Here is a 17,796-nt window from a genome sequence, read left to right as displayed (position 1 = left end):
CTGGATGAAGGCTCTCGGCGATGCCTTTCCCATCAAAGACGGCTCAGACTCGGAAAACTCCAGCAGTGGCATCGATTCAGAGCCAGACTTCGAAGGATTTTCAGAAGACATCCTACAAACACGAACACGACAAAAGAGGATAAAGGTAAAATTTTCTTTCCAATGATAAAAGATTTTAGTTTGGATACATGGCTAGAAATCATTACCGAGTGAGTGGCTGAAGATGGATGAAGATTGCCTGACTTCAGAATTTCTGTCTGAGGAAGAAACATTAATGGGCTGCGAGGCTACGTCAGACTGCGAAAGTGATGGCAAGGATGTCGTTGAAAAAGTCAAAATTTCACCCACAGAAGCCGGTAGTGCTGTAGAAACTATTGTAAGATTTGTGGAGGAGCAAAATGCGGAAATATCGAAATCATTCATCTGTGGCAAATGACAGACTTCATAAGAAAGAAAAAAAAATGCGAGCCAGAAAGAGCAGAAAATAACTGTTTTTTCTAAGTGAATCAGAGACTCTTTTTTCAGCATGGCCCTCTTAACCCGCGGTCCATTAACACGTGGTCGTGACTGCTTGACTCCCGACATCCAAGCGTAAACGGGTCTGTACTGTACTTCCAAGAAGCCTGACATGAGTGGATACTAGCATAGAAGTAAGCTAGGAAGAAAAGAGTTTCAACATGTATGAGGGACAAATTTGAAAACAGTAACCTAAGAGGGAACATTACACATTGAACAATGACAAGAGCTCACTTTCTTTTGAGGGGACAAACTTTATTTTAAAAAAATACATTATGCCTGTACACTGTGATTGCTTCGCAGAAGTCCAATAGACCTCATGGTAACCTATTTTTAAAAGTTACAATCTGATGGTGAATTTGTTGCTGAAAGGAGGGATTGAGGTAGACAGTTTACATTTGAGAATCACATATTCAGTCAAGCTCAGCACAGCAGCATGAAAGAGGAGTATTTTCACCATGAATAAAGAACACTCAAGTGTAACTGGCATGTCTGAGCTAACTGCTAGGGCAGCTATGCCAGGAATCTAGAGTTTGTGACACTGGCTGGATACTCCATGACACCAATGAAACAAATTATTATTTTCTTTAATAAAAGGGTGACACACTGGCAATAAACTCTGTAATGCTAATTATTATTAAATATTTGTAATTACAATTCAGTTTACATATGGTAAGACAAAGTATACTTCTCAGTATGGTTAATAGTGTTAGGCCCCAAACCACTTCTGTCCAAGAATATTTAGTGTTACTGTAAAGCATGGAAGATACTCAGCAAAGTAGATACAGCTAAGGAGATTCCTTTAGCTTTGCAAATGTTTCAGTTCTCCTGCGCAAATAGGGCAGTTTCACTTAATAGCAGAAACCTGACATGATCCTGGGAAGGGACAAAGACAAGGAAATGAAGAAAGATGAAAGAGAAAACAAAAAGGGAACAAAAAGAAAAAGAGTACTTGTGGCACCTTAGAGACTAACAAATTTATCTGAGCATAAACTTTCGTGAGCTACAGCTCACTTCATCCCACAAAAGCTTATGCTCAAATAAATTTGTTAGTCTCTGAGGTGCCACAAGTACTCCTTTTCTTTTTGCGAATACAGACTAACATGGCTGCTACTCTGTAACCTGTCAAAAAGGGAACAGAAAGTGATGCCCCATCCTCACAGTCACCATGGTTTGGATAATGGGAACTAGAAAGAAGCGTTCTTCACCCTAATGCCTAGTGAAGAGAAGGAAGAGAAAATTCCTCACTTAACTACAATGGAGTGGAGACTACTCCTTTGCATCTGTCTTGCAAAATGGGGAGAGGGCACACTCCCACAGTGGAAGAACCCTCAGGGAAGTCTTGCATGGTAGACGAGAAAGACACCAGGCTACCTATTATGTAGCTGCCAGAGGGCTTTCCCCCAGTCTAGTAAGCACCTAGTAAAGTGTTTCAAAACCAGCTTTTTCACCAATACAGTTGCAATATGCAACTGAACCAAGAAACAGATCATTTTTTCCATGCAGACAGACACTGCTTTAGACAGTTGTGGTAAGCTGAGTTGTTTGGAAAGAGAGGTTCTAAACTTCCTTGGGAATATACCAGTGGTGAACAAAAGGAAGTCCATATGAATACATCACTGTATGAAGGACACATGGCTAAGTAAATAATGTACATAGAAAACATAAGAACTTCAAAGCTAGAAATCTGATACATGAAAGAGAATAAAACCCAGTGTACGCTAAAGTCGCAGTTTATCATTTTCCTTAATGTACATGCATCTCATGTGAAGTAGGGCTCACTTTAGAATAAAGCACAAATTGTTTTTCACCTGGAACAAAAGTTTGGGGAGTGTCCCAACTAGATATAAACCAAAGTAGTTAATATATACAAACAGGCAATCAATTAACCCAAGTTAAAAAAATTCTAGCACACACATCCCTATGTTAAGTGAGGCGTTACTGTATCTCCTTCCAGCAGCCCAAAGGAGCACATCCCTCTATGTGTGCTAGAATCTCAATGCACACGCATCACTACTAATAACCAGAGTTTGAAAAATGTACCAGCCATCTGTTGCCAGAGGACTACACCCAATAGGAACAGACCAATATCAAAGGAGGAGTCTGTAGCAAGGTCCAGGGACAATGCCCTGATATAAAGCCCAGATGCCACCCTCCAGGCCATGGGAAAGGTGCTATAATGATGCCTAGTTCAACTCAGAAGACATTACTAACCAGACAAGCAATCCAAGCACTGCAAGGTATAACGACAGATACCTCTGTCAAAGCATCTGCCCAGGACAGGGTTTTAATGTGCAAGAGGTTTTTACCCTGTGTCCATTAGTCATTATTGCGCTTTTCAGATTCAGTGATAGGATGCTAACAAAGGCAATACTATCTGTCCTCTTTCCTTGGGTAATAAAGTCCTCACTCTTACCCCCCTTTCTCCCCCGACTCCCACACAAAAATTAACGGCAAGTGAGAACATAAGAACAGTCATACTGGGTCAGACCAATGCCCCATCCAGCCCTGTATCCAGTCTTTGACAGTGGCCAACGCCAGAGGCAAATGTACAGAATAGGGCAATTATCTAGTGATCCATACTATCGGCCAGTCCCAGCATCTGGCAACAGAAGTTACTTCTGCTAATTTGAAGAAATCTCTCTAGCACTGCCCCAATATTTTGAAAGGGAGAAAAGGAATTATGTGTCAATCTCTCTCTGGGTTTGCAATATGCTTTGCATTTTCCCTTATCTAACTTTAGCTGGTGGGTCCATTATTCTGTATTTGGTTGAGTCTACCTTGGCTTTGCATATTTCTACTGAGGTGATGTCATCTGCTAATGTGCAGATTTTGTACAAGCATCTGCACCAATCCAGATTGCTGGCTGGTTCTTCTTTGCAGTTGTTTTGGTTTAGGTCTTGGTCTTGTGATTTTGGTAATAGCCTCTGGCTAATGGATTTCTAGTAAATGAGAAGTCAGCTCCCTTCCCCTGCCACTCCTTTGGGCTGCTGGAAGGAGATACAGTAACGCCTCACTTAACATCGTCCCAGTTAATGTTGTTACGTCGCTGATCCATTAGAGAACATGCTCGTTTCAAGTTGCGCAACGTTGTTTGGCGGCCGCCTGCTTTGTCCACTGCTTGCAAGAACAGCGGCCTGTTGGAGCTAGCTGGGGGGGTCTGGGACCAGGGTGGGCCAGTAGCCCACCATCAGCTCCCCTAAGTTTCCTGTGCGGCAGCCACCCAGCAGGCTCTCAAGTGCCAGGCAGTTCAGGTGTCGCACCCCGCACTGTTGTGTGCTGCTCCGGCCCTCTGCCTTGGAACTGCTCCTGGGAGCTCTTGCTTGCTGTGCAAGGGGTGGGGGTGGAGGTGGAGAGAAGAGGGGTGCTGATGTCAGGGTGTCCCCCTCCCCCTGTACCCCATCTCCACAAAGCCAGGGGAGGGGACGGGGGGGGACATGACAAGGTTCAGGATGGAGGGAACTTGCTGGCAGCAGCTGCTGTCTCAACTTGCTGATATACTTAAAGGCAGTGTACTTAAGAGTGGGGTCAACGTATTTAAATGGGCAATGCGCACGTCTCTCTCTCACACACACACACACACACACCCCCACACCCCTCTGTCTCTCTCTCACATGCACCACCCGGCACTTTGGAAAGTGGAGGGAGTGGTGCGCTCCAGTGGGATAGCGTGGGTTCATCATCACATTCAGTTTCCGCAGTTTCCGCAGGCTTCCGCCCGCCCACTTCCTGGATCCCAACAGGACTACTTTACTATAGCCATCTGGCCTTGCCTTGTCACACCCCATATTGACTGGGTACATATCACCTCAGGACAGGATGCAGAGATAAAGTTCCTTGACACCTTAAATGACTGCTTCTTGGAGCAGCTAGTCCTGGAACCCACAAGAGGAGAAGGTCCAATTCACCACAGATCTCTGTTACGGAATGGGTTTTTGTTTTGGTTGTTAACCTATACTAGGTTGGACCTGTGAACCCCGAAAAGCTTATGCCACGAAAGCTCATACCCAAATAAGTCTGTTAGTCTTTAAAGTGCCACCGGACTCCTGGCTGTTTTTGTGGATACAGACTAACACGGCTACCCCTCTGATATATGATGTGCAGCTTGAGATGAGAAGGTCCTGCATGGCAAGTGAATGTGGTTTCTCAGGGAGTGTAACTAGACAAGACAGCATCCATTAAACTAGACAGTCCAATTCTCAGTTAAAGGAGCTATGACTATCACATGCTTTAACTGGCATTACAGAGGAAAGAAGTTTAACTGAAGTTAAAGCATAACTACACCAGATGAAAACTAGAGTCATCCACACACTATAGTCACCAAGCTTTAGAACTTTTAAACACTTGTGCTAGTTTTAATACTGGGTTACGTACAGCGGAAGTATTGAAGGACTTCTTTCTCAAGGTACTATTTTGCTTTACTTTAGATATTACAAACAAACTTGAAGGTATGTGTAAGGATTTTCAGGTCTTCCATGTTTTTCATATTCTGCAGAGGATTTCAACCAGAAAGCAGACAACCTGCACTATTATGGAGGACGTCCCAACTTAATGGCACGTGCTAGGCTGAAAGAAATTCAAAATGGTCAGCTTTTATTGCCAGCTAGCTGTACATTGTTCTACATACCACACCTAATCAAATATTAGCTCTGTGTTTCCAGACAGTGTAAAACTGAAAGCATAAAAGTACAGCTTCATTTGAAAGCTAACAAGCAGAATATATTTAGAGAAGACTGTAGTTAAAACACAGAGCTATAAAATACCTCAGTCATACAGCCCACCCAGGATTGTTCATCATCATTTCCCTTGAGATCATTCCAAAACCTGATAACTCAGTCACGAAGCTTTTCCCCCACTATTTCGTCTAAATAAATCTATTCCTGTTTATTTCTAAACTATGTTCAGCACCGTGTGCTTTCAAAAGAGGCGTTTTAAGAACAAAGTTACACATTTCCTTTTAATTTCATCCCATTCTTCCTATTTATAATACCCCAAAGACTATCACTAGTACTTGCAGCTTTCAGATGATCTGAGACAGCCGCCCAACCTTAAAATATTTACTTAAAATCAAGCCCTTGATCAGCTTTGTTCCTCTTCTCGGCACTCACTCCAATTTGCTAATGCATCTGTTAAAGTGCCCAGAAATGGATGCTGTATTCCAGGTGCAATCTGTCATACGGAGGGGATTATCCCATCCTCTGCTCTGTGACGGGGCCACTGTGTTTGCACTCAAAACTGTACTTTCTTTGCAAATACATTTATCTGACTGTCTGCTATCACCCTGAAGTCTCTTTCAGCCATTCCTGCTTCCCATGTTCTTCCCTGTCAGCGAATCTTTTCAGATTATCCCCCAGCGTCCCATGTTTGTTAATGTGCATTCCCTCCTTGTCATTTCCTATCCCTGCTTCTATTATCTCTAGTTCCCAAAAGATGGGCACCTAACCATCCTTTAACCATTACACCTTGCACTGGAGAGTGAATCCTTCGGCCACGATCCTGAAACTGTAGCACTTGTATAAAAAAAGGTTAGTGTGGTAATGATGCATCAAACATAGATTGGAAGCCTTTTAGAAATGCCAAGTCTCCCATTTTTCCAGTATTTCACCTGTCAGCTTTTCAAACACTGTCTTCTACAAATTTAAGAGAAGACTGTAGAGCTGATGGTACTAATCAACAAAATTAAGGTTGTTTGATTATCTCAGATATGCTTTTCCATTCTTTAAAAATTCCACATTATTAAAAATAAGGAATCTTCAAACTTTTTGAAGGTTTGTTTGTTTTTTTTTAAACTTGATATGCTCTAAGCATTTTATCTGGAGGAAAAAAAAAAGGGAATGTTGATGTCTGTGCAACTAATCATTTAAATCCTTTACTCAGACTAGTTCGTATTCCTTGGCAAGCACTCACTGGAAAACTGCCAGAGGAGTGCTATTCTTTATTTTAGGGAGTGCCCAGTCATCTCAGTGGACTAATTTAGTTGTAGTTTTCCAGTCACTAACAACGACAATGTCAGCTTGGCTGTTTTTCCTCAATACAACTTTCTCTCTACAGAAAGGTTTCAGAGGAACAGCTGTGTTAGTCTGTATTCGCAAATTTCTCTACAGAAAGAGCTACAAGTCGACTGAAAAGGTGAACAAGACCACCCACTTCAATTTACCACTACACAGAGTAACAGAAATACTAAATCAGGATTACACAGTAATTTTCAGAGCAGTTTTAAGTGAACAGGGATGAATTGCTCGTCCATAAATTGTAAACGTCTCGATTACAGCAGAGATTATTTTATTGATAACGATATAACTGGGACTCCAGTAGGGCAGCTCAACCAACATATGAGAGCATTAAACCTACAAGAGACTTTCCAAATTCTGTTAAGATTACATGTAATATATCCTTTGGTCTTTTAAATATCAGAGGGGTAGCCGTGTTAGTCTGTATCCACAGAAACAACGAGGAGTCTGCTGGCACCTTAGTCTTTAAAGGTGCCACCGGACTCCTCGGTCTTTTAAAGAGTTACATGTTTATAGCACTCCATTAATTTTTACTATTACTTGAGAGGCAGCATGATCTAGTGGCTAGGGCACTGGACTGGGATTCAGGAGACAAGGGCTCTCTTCCCAGCTTTGATACTGACCTACTGCATGACTGTTGGCAAGTGACTTCACCTCTCTGGGCCTGTTTCCCCTTCCACCCTCTGTCTGCCATGTCGATTTAGACTAATATCTTCAAGGAAGGGACTGCCTTTTACTACATGTTTGTACAGGCACTACCATAACGCAATGCTATATTTTCTTTCAAAAGTTACTTTACTTTAGAAAAGACTATGAAAAACCCATGCCTCTCATGCTCTTGTATGCAGAACTGCCCATGTATCCTATACTATTGCATGTCAGATTCAAGATGGTAGCCTCTTACTTTTAATTATACAAAAGATTCTTTTTAAAATATTAGCAATGTACTTTTTACATTTACTTATACCGAAAGTATCATATTATGCTGCAGTTTTCATTATTATAAGCAGCTCAGTGCCTGAACATTTTAGGAGATTTCTCTTTTGCTGGATTGCCAATCACAGATGTGCCTGAGCTGATGCTAACCCACTATCACTGAAGAGTCTGCCTTTCAAGATGAATAATGGATCCAATATTGCAGCTGCTCCTCATGTGGAAATCCCACTAAAGACAATAGGGTTTGTGTGTGCACAGCAGCTACAGAATATTGCCCTTAATTACAGTAGCCTTCAGTATTGAGCAGACTGTGATAGTTTGCAGAAAAGGCCAATGATATTTAGACATTCTAATGCTCAGAACAAGGCAAGTATGTTTTCTCTAAAGAAAACAACCCCATCCATTGGTTAGTTTACCTTTCAATCCCTGACTGTTCTTTCACAGGATAGCAAAATTGGAAAGTTTACTGCCTTGAAACAACTTCTTGTGCCCTTTTCACAAACCAGAACTGTGCACAAGCGATGGCTCTTTCCGTCGCTGCAGCGAGGTCCTCCTTCAGACGGGGAATCAGCAAACAAGCAGGTGCTGCACCTCACCGCACTCAGATATATTCGTGTCTTTAGCGTAGTCCCATTTGATCATAGAAGGATCACAGAATACCAGGGTTGGAAGGGACCTCAGGAGGTCATCTAGTCCAACCCCCTGCTCAAAGCAGGACCAATCCCCAATTTTTGCCCCAGATCCCAAATGGCTCCCTCAAGGATTGAACTCACAACCCTGGGTTTAGCAGGCCAATACTCAAAGCACTGAGCTATAGACTTTGATCTGCTTGTTTGCATGCACAGGCGGTTCAGGCATCGCCACGTTGACCAGTCTGTACCGGCCCCTCCGGGAATGTCCTCCTAGGGTTCCAGACCTATTTCAGCACATCCAGTTGCGCGTAGTCTTTCATTCCATAACCACAGACATGCCTTGCCAGCTGGCATATCCAAAGGCACTACACTGGCTATAAAACTCTTGTGATTTAAGGCATTTGATTGCTCCTATGTGACCGCATAATGGATGCCTTGGATCTTCCATCTGCCGTGATCTTTTCCTTTGGCTTGCTATCTTCCTCCTGATATCAGGTGGTGCAATGCCAGCCAGTACCGGTTATCCTTTGGTGTCGGCTTTAGACATCCTGTTATTCCATGACAACTGTCATTTAGAACAGGGTCCAATTTCTTAGCATGGATGGATCATTCCCACACTGGACATGCATACTCTGCTATGGATTAGCACAAGGCAATAACAGTGGTTCACAAAGTAACTGGATTGGCTCCTCACTTTGAGGTGACCAATTTTTGGAAGATGTTGTTACGGGCATCTTGAAACTGACTAAAGTTTTCCCTTTTTACTCACTTTTATGCATACTAAATAAAGTAATAGTATAAGAGTACTAACATCCAGCACTTATTTCATAGCACTTCTAGAGCAGGGTATAGCCATCAGGCATGCTCTCCCTTCTGCCATGCATAAGCACATCCCCAGGCTTCCTATGCCCACAATCCTGAACAGGCAGCAATCTACCAACAGCAACTGCACTGGGGCCAGCCAGGTCCTTTCACCAGTAGGAAGAGCAGCCTGAAGAGGAAGCCGTCAGAGGCCTCAGGCTACAGCCAAGCAAGACTACAAGGGAGTCTCAGATGCTCCTCTGTCTGTAGCCCGATCCCTCCCTTTTGCATGAACTTGCATGAGGCTGTTGATTGGCAACAGAAATAGTGCTTTTTGAGTGGGTGAGGTGGATGTGAAGAAACTTCCCTTTTTTAAAGGGCCAATAATACTTGAACAGGGCTGAGAAGACTGTTTAGAAGAAAAAAAATTGTAGGTGATGCTGGGGGGAGAGGAGAAGAGATTTGTACAGAGTATTGATAATATGTATACTTTTAAAGAATTAAACATTTTCTTTTGGAGTGAGGGATTTGATATAAGTGGATAAGAATGGCACTGTCAGCTTGGAGACTATTACCAGGAGCAACAGATCATATGGCATGGGTAGAGAAAGGCCTTTTGAACGTCATTCCAACGGTTTCAGCTAGACCATGGCAGTCCTGTAGGGTTTAAGACCAATTTGATAGCCTGCTCTCAGAGACTGCTGAGGGAGCATAAGTGTGTTGCCAATAGACCACCGTGAATGACCTAGTTGGACTTTCAATAATGATGGAAAAAATGTCATTGTAGAGAGGCCCCTAGGCAACTTGGTTTCACCCTCACATTACACCATTGTTTACAGATGATTTGCACCAGATAAAAGAAGAGGAGAGACTGTTAGAACACTGGTAGGGGAGTCTCGTTTTGAGTTTGATCAATTGCAACTAAATGTTTCAGGTCTTATGCCATGACTGTACAGAAGGCAAATAAAGGTCTATTGGCAGAAGCTATGGTGGAGGAAGAGTTGCATACAGTGGAAATGTTCTGATGGGTTGATAATTTATCAATGTTCCTTTACTTTGTTAGCACCCACTTTTTCTTGCTGTGAGGAATTTTTTACCCGAAGAAGACCTGTTTCAAACTGAGGCAAGTCTTAAGACAAACACAGAGTCTTTTCTGTTTGAGTTTCTGGCACTACTTTGCTCTATGTCTCTATTATAGGACCTTACTAATGCAGCACAATGGATTGACCTAGTCTCTTACTGGTGATTGGTGCCTGCCCGCATGAGGGCTAACTGGCTGAATCTCAATCCAGATAAGATGGAGATAATGTCAGTAGATTTGAGAAGTAGCCAGGAAGAACTGAAAGGAATTATATCAGCACGCTTGCTGAGAGAACGTGACACGATTTGTTACAGAATGTCCATAGTTCAGGGGTCTGGCGAGACGCAAACTGCTGTTAGATATTAAGGTGCCAGCTGCAGCCAGACAAGCTTTTCCATCTGTTCCTGGTAAAACTAGAACAACTGTATCTTCCAGATGCAGCTCTTGCAACATTTATCTGTGCTTTTGTCACTTTTAGACTAGGCCTCTATATTGTTTCTTATGCGGGGCTGGATTTTGAGATTGCCCAGAAACTGAAGCTAGTGCTGAATACAGGAATCTATTTACCAATTAGAGCTTCATGTGGAGACCAAATATGAGATGCTCAAGGAAGGTTACTGCCTGACTCTCAGGATCTAGATGGAATCGGAGGTGTTGGTTTTGACTCCTATAGCTCTAAATGGTTTAGGTAACCAGGTCCTGAGAGACTGCCTGTCCCATTGCTGTACTGCCTCACCCACCGTCAGTGGAGGCAGTTGACATGGAGCTTCTCTGCTATGAACAGGAAAGAATGACCCCTGTGCTTTTATCCTTGACTTTAAAATTCATCTCCACTCTTGGGTTGTCAGAGCCCAGCTCAGTTAGCCTTCCATATACCTGCAAAGCCAACCATTTCTCTCAGGCATCTAGGAGTGGATGAATTGACCATCTGGGGAGGGGAGGGAAGGATAGCTGAGAAGCCTGCTCAGATGAGGGCTTAAGAACTAAATGAACTAAGAGTCTATTGGGAAATATTTGTAATACTTTGATAACATGGAATTTTAACTGATTACAAGGCACCTAAAGATTGTTTTTATAAGCAGTAAATAAGCGTCCAAACAAACAGAACAGGAGTCACACCCAAGTGCTTTACACATGGACTTCCCACAGAAACAGAGGAGAAACTCAGACGGTATATTAGAACAGCGATTACTCCCTCCCTCCGCCCGTTTGGTGAACTGAACTGTTTGGTGAAGTCTTTCACACAATAAGTGAAAACCCATGAGTTTAAAAGAGCAGCAACATTTGCCACAACACAAAAGAAATACATGCCAGGTTGAAATTATGACACTTGCTTGAGTATCTCCCAGCAAGTGTACACAGGTACGTGGCATTTAACACTGCACCACTAAAATCATTTTTAATGCCATAGTTAAATTCTAATCCTATGCCAGTTACACAGTTCATAACCTGTCAGGCAATTAAATTGCTCCCTCAATCCAAGTAATTTAATGAAGTGTTCTTGTGGCCACTTAAGCACTTGGAGCTCTCAGCCTTCAGCTTTAAGCCTCTCAATGCAGCCAAGTCATGCTGAAAGCATTTCAGAAAGTCAGTTTTATAAAAGGAGCAAGGCAGCTAGCAGAAAGATTCTGACCAAGTATTGTGGGTAACTGCACAGGTCTAGTCTCTCTCACACTCACACACACACTTTATACAAGCATTGACAACAAAAAATGCACTAATGCGGTCATCAGCACTTCTCAGCTATGTGCAGAAACAAGGGCTAAAGTGAAGCTGTACAGATATCTAAAGTGACAGAACACCTTACTGTGCATTATTTTATTATATGCACACCTGAACATTTACTTAAATCTGTATAACATGAAATTAGTTGTGGTGAACACAGCACAAGATATGACTCAGACCCCAAATGTATTACAAATATGAAACGATCTGTGGAAATAAAAACTCATTTTAAAGAAGCCAAGGTTAAATTAATATGTTAACAAAATATAAAGAAAAGCAAAAGCTGGTGAAAAGTCATTTTGCTCAGATTGGACAATACCCTGGACAGGTCAAAAGTGCCTAAACACAAATACCCGTTTCCACTGAAATGATCTCTCGTCCCACTCCCCTCCCAACAGCAAGGAAGTTAAGTGTAGAGGCCATGTCTCATTAACCAACGCTCAGTGAACCTTTTTTGCGGGTATTTCTACTTGGGGGAGGAGGAAGGGCTTGCCAGAATAGTATAAACAAATTCTCAGTCTGCAATATCCATATAATTCTTCATATTTCCCTCCAAAATAAATGCTACTTTCTTTGTAGCAATAGCCGCTTGCCATCCAGCACCTATGCACAGCTTTCCAAAACAGAAGACACAGAGTAAGCAAAGTCCCAGTGAAGAAACAGACGTCGTTCTCAATAGTCCACGAGACCAACAGTGAAAACAGTGATTTCAAACAGTCAAGATCAGTGTTATTTTAATAGAACACACAAACGGGCTTCCTACTCAACAGGTGCAGAACCAGAGTTCTGCTCAGCACTAAAGTCACCAGGTCATGTGTGCCAACTGAATCAATAATGGGCTTAACATATTAAATCATAATTCCATACAGGGCTTCATTTCTCTTCAGAACAGAGAGCTACCCATCCCTACCTCCAATCAAAATGCTGCTGCAGAACAGCATTTCTATATTGTGGGAAATTTGCCCTTCTCCTCCAGTTCTTTTACACAAATACCCTGGTGGCAGGGAAAGAGAAAGCAAGTCACAAAAAATAAGTTCATTCTCCTCACTACAGGTGATGCTTAGGTTCCTAGTGCTGACAGCTTGCAATGCTAGACGGACCCAGAAAGCAGACAGGGGAGAAAACCTAGTTCTTGGAAGGCCCAAGAACTAATTAGATAAGTGGTTGAGAGTTTGGGGACATGGAGGGTCGCTTCTTCAGTTGCTGCCACTAAATAAGAACTCAGCTACAGTTTTCACAAAAACAACAAGGAGTCCGGTGGCACCTTAAAGACTAACAGATTCATTTGGACATAAGCTTTCGTGGGTAAAAAAAGCCCACTTCTTCAGATGCCTGGAGATACAGATGTCTCCATGCATCGGAACAATAGGGGCAACTGATAGCTCAGTGGTTTGAACACTGGCTTGCTAAACCCAAGGTTGTGAGTTCAATCCTTGAGGGGACCATTTAGGGATCTGGGGAAAAAATTTAGGGTTGGTCCTGCTTTGAGCAGGGGGTTGGACTAGATGACCTCCTGAGGTCCCTTCCAACTCTGATATTCTGTGATCCCATGAATGCAAGTGGGTTTTTTACCCACGAAAGCTTACGGCCAAATAAATCTGTTAGTCTTTAAGGTGCCACTGGACTTCTCATTGTTTTTATGGATAAAGACTAACATGGCTACCCCTCTAAAACCTCTGACACTAGTTACAGTTTTGCTGTTCAGCAGTTGACTTTTCCTCTACTTTCCACATAGACCCACTAGAGCAGCTGTGGTGAGGCCCTCCAGACAACCTATATGCTGAAGATATACAGTGTTGTCTTAGCCATGCCGGTCCCAAGATATTAGAGAGACAAGGTGGAGCAGGTAATACCTTTCATTGGATCAACTTCTGCGGGTGAGACACAAGCTTTCAAGCTTCCACCTAACTCTTCTTTACCCACCTTGTCTCTCTATACACTGAAGAGTCCACCAAGGGGGGAACCAGAGGCCTCCCAACCAGGCAAGAGTCTTCCAAGTGGGCAGATGTAAAGTAGCCAGGAGAGAATTTAAAAACCTACAGTCCTGGCGATGGTGAACTTGAATCCTGCATCCAGCAGGAGAATCAGAGACCTTCACTTCTGGCGCACACAAAACCGGAGCGCAAAGCCCAGGCTTCTCCCAGCCCAGGCGAGATTTTGCGATCTCCACGAAGGCTCGAGGCCAAGCAGAGCCCAGGCCAGAGCAGCACGACCCCAGGCTGGGAGCGGGGAAGGAAGTGTCGGTGCCCTGCCGAGCGGCTGCTCCGGAACAGGCCTCCAAGGCCCTTGCGCCAGGCCAGGGACAGGCAACTGGGGAAGCTCGAGGCAGGAGGGCTCGGCTGGCCGCCGCCGCCCCGGACCCCACGAGCTGGGGGAGCCCAAGGCCCCTCTGACAGGTCTCCAGCGGCGGGCCTGCCCCTCCGCCCGAGGCGGTTCCCCCCGGCCTGCCGCCGGCGCTGACTCCCTCCAGCGCCCAGCCCGCCTGGGCCCGCCCCGTGCGGGGACCCGCGGCCTCCTCAGCCCGCCGGCGCCGCCGCCCCCCACCCGGCCCGGCTCGGCCCGGCTCGGCCCGCGGTACCTGCGCCCCCCGGGTCAGGCCCCGGCCGCTCAGCTGCCCGTGCCGGAGCTGGGCCAGGATGTTGGCCGCCCCCCTGCGGGCTCCGCGGCGGCCGCCCCCGCCGGACCCCGAACCCCCCGCCGCCGCCATGGCCGCTCCTGCCGCTCGGCCTCGGATCGGACGGAGACAAACAGGAAGAAGCGCCCCCCGCCGCCTCCAGCGCTTTGTACGGAGCGGCGCAGGGCCCTCCCCACAGCGCCAGCCGCTGGGCCCCGGCTGCACTGCACGGCCGGGCGGAGCGAGGGGCGGTGCCTGTCCGCCCGCCCGCCCAGGGGCCGCTGGGAAACGTAGTCCCGACCCAGCCTGGGAGGGGACATGGCGCGCATGCGCACTAGGACAGCCTATAGGCAACGGGTGCTCGGTTGTGCAGGGGTCTGCCTCCAGATTCCAACCTAGAGCTGTAGGGTGGACAGTACAGGGCAACTCACAATGCCATCCTCACTGCAATCCCACCCTCATTGTAACACCACAACACCACCCTCACTGCAACAACACAATCCAAACCACTCTGCAATACATCACACAACACTGCAAGTCACTACAGAGCACTGCAGTACAACACCCACACACCGTACTGCAACATAGTGCACTACACAACAGAATGCCACAAAACACACAACTCAGACTGCTGCTCAGGACACTGCCTAATTGCAAAACCTCATAAACACTACAAAACAGTAAAATAAATTGCAACGCAACACAGCCAGACATTCATAACCACACTGCAACACAGGGCACAACATGTCATAGCACATTCCTGCACTTCACAAAACCACTGAACAACACAGCAACCCACATCACACGATCCTGGGTGGGGTGGGCCAGGGCTCTGAGGTGGCACCGAGCATTCTCTCTCTCAGGTGTTTGGCTGCCTGATTCTTGTTCACACACTTAGGGTCTATCTGATCGCCATATGTGGGGTTAGGAAGGAATTTTCCCCAGGGCAGATTGGCAGTGACTTTGGGGAGTTTTGCCTTCCTTTGCAGAGTGTGAGTGCAGGTCATTTGCCAGAATTATCTGGGTAGATCTCATTTAATCATCTCTGTCCCACGATAGGGGCCTCGGGCACTGGTAAACTTTGTCCCCTTCTGTTCTCAGCTTGGGGCACATCACAGTCTAGGCTCCTGTGGGTGTCATTTACTTTGGGCTCATTTCAGCCATTGGTGTCAGTGTGCAGGTGCTGGATGGTGCTGATGGTCAGTGACATACAGCTGGCCAGACTAGCTGATCTAGTGGTCCCTTCTGGCCTTAAACTCCTAAGACTCTATGACATGCTGCCCCACAGCACCAAAGTACTACATAATAACAACACAACACAATGCACACAGCTACTCTCAGCCCACTCTGCCAGCATTATTATGAATCCTGTTTATTACAGTGGTGCCTAAGCGTCAAGAAAAAGTGGGGCTCATTGTGCCAGGCACTGTCCAAACACAGAGTCCCTGCCCCGAAGCCCTTACAGTGTAAACAGTCATTGGGTGGGGGAAGGGGTAGAACACACCAGCAGAGTGAACAGTGTGACAGCAGCAAACGACATCTGGCCTGATTGAGCAAAGAGACTTACAGAACTTGTGTCAGAACAGCTCTTTGAGGGAACAGGAGGACAGCAGGTCAGGACTGAGGAAAAGTGTGGGGGCCCAGCCCAGGACTGGAAGAGCTTGGGGACCATAGGTGCTGACTCCATCGGTGCGTCAGGGCCAGAGCACCACAGAAAAAAAATTTGTGCTTAGCAGCCAAGTTAACCCCTTCTCCCCAGCACCTCCTGCCTGCCAGTGGCTCCACCGATCACCTCCTCCCTCTCCCTTCCAGCACCTCCCACCTGTTGCAATCAGCTGTTCTGCGGCATGCAGGAGGTGCTGGAAGGGGGCGGGGAGGAGCAGGGACAGGGTGCGCTCGGAGGAGAGGTTGGGAAGAGGCAGGGTGGGGCATTGGGGGAAGGGGTGGAGTGGGGGTGGGGCCTGGGGCTGAGCGGGAGGATTGAGCATCCTGGTGGACAATTGGAAGCCAGCGCTTGTGTTGGGGACATGTATGAGTGAGTGAGGGAGAGATTTTGCCCTCAGATACATATATGCGTGCAGCTGTTCTTGACTTCAGGGGAACCTTAGTATGCACATCCAGGGACAGAATTTAGCCCAGGATGTGGCAAGTGAGAATGGAAGTCCACTGGCAGAGCTACAAAGAAGCCTATGGTTGGTAGAAAGAGGAGCAGCTGCCGGTGCACTGCACAGCTACACCAGAGCCCAGGACTAGAAGAGCAGGGGATGCTACAGGCCAAGTCTACAGGACAGTGGTAGAGTTATGTGGTGGCCCACTACTGGACTAGCAGAAGGTACTGAAGGTCAGGACTGAGGTGCATCATCAGAGCTGGGTGTGGAGTGGGACCGGGTCATGACTGGAGAAACAGACAATAGTGTTAAGCAGAGTGGAGTGGCTGAAGCTTTACCCAGTACCTAGCTACTCTATACTATGCTGCAATATGCTATAACCATGGCTATCAAGCCTCAGCTATCCTGGCCATCTAATTAACTCAATTAATTAAACCGCTATTTCTGTTCAGCTTTATATTTAATTATGTGAATGTGGTTATAGGTGGAATTTGCAGCAATGCCTAGAGTCGCCTGACTCTTTCCATTATAAGAATCTGGTTTCAGTTGATTTAAACTTTGCCACCCTTCAACTATCCAGGCTGAAATTTTCCATACTGGGTGTCTGCCTTAGGCTGAACTTTTCTGGAAAGTTTCAGCTAAAATAGTTCAGCCTTTTCTCAAAATGAGGTTAAGGAAAAATACACTGTTTTGCCCACATTAAAAAATTTTTACAGCCATTTCACTGAAAAGCTCAAGAGTTTCCATGCTTTGATGCAGAGACGTGAAATTTGGCAGAGTGGGGAGATCATCCTGGTGTCAGGGATTTCCTCAGGAAAATTGCTCAAATTTGACCAAGTTATAAAGCTTTGAAAAAAATCTGAGTTTGCACATGCTCAATAAAGACTTGATAGAATTTGGCATTTAAATTCTCTGAAGAGTCCATCAGCACTGAGCTGGCTTTAACCTGGGGTTGCAGGAGCTGACTAGGACTTTCCCTTTAGTTGCAGCTTCTGCGAGGTAGGGGTCTTTTGGAAAAAATAATTTGTGATCATATAATTAATGACTATCAAAATGCATCATCTGCCCAAAGAGGCCAACTTAAGGTTGCCCAAGGAACCTTAATTCTGGCAACCTTGAGTGCTTGACTTTGCAACCTTAACTTTCTTTTAACATAGTGCTTTTGTATGTAATTACTCATATGAAGCATCCATTATGTTTCTTTCTTGACTAGAACTGGGTCAAATATTTCCAAAACAGTGTTCATAAACATTCCTTCCACTTCTGAACTGCTATTTGGTGCCATCTTGCGTCAAGCCTTTCATTAATTGCTATTTGCCCACATTTGCACAACTGGGGTTTGTTCACATGAGCGTTTGGGAAACAGTTGTCC

The 17,796-nt window shown here is 45.3% G+C and overlaps 1 protein-coding gene across 1 annotated transcript in view; it reads right to left on the bottom strand.

The window, feature by feature from the left end:
* TRPC4AP (transient receptor potential cation channel subfamily C member 4 associated protein) overlaps positions 1-14,409 on the bottom strand; it is a 70,395-nt gene extending 55,986 nt beyond the window's left edge. Inside the window, exon 1 of the mRNA XM_073309576.2 lies at positions 14,281-14,409. Coding sequence (XP_073165677.1) covers positions 14,281-14,409 — 129 coding nt within the window. The remainder of the gene's footprint in view (positions 1-14,280) is intronic.
* Between the last annotated feature and the right edge of the window lie 3,387 nt (positions 14,410-17,796).

This window comes from Lepidochelys kempii, chromosome 13 (assembly GCF_965140285.1).
Source record: "Lepidochelys kempii isolate rLepKem1 chromosome 13, rLepKem1.hap1, whole genome shotgun sequence".
NCBI classification, from domain to species: Eukaryota; Metazoa; Chordata; order Testudines; family Cheloniidae; genus Lepidochelys; species Lepidochelys kempii.
This window is presented reverse-complemented; position numbering and strand designations above follow the sequence as displayed.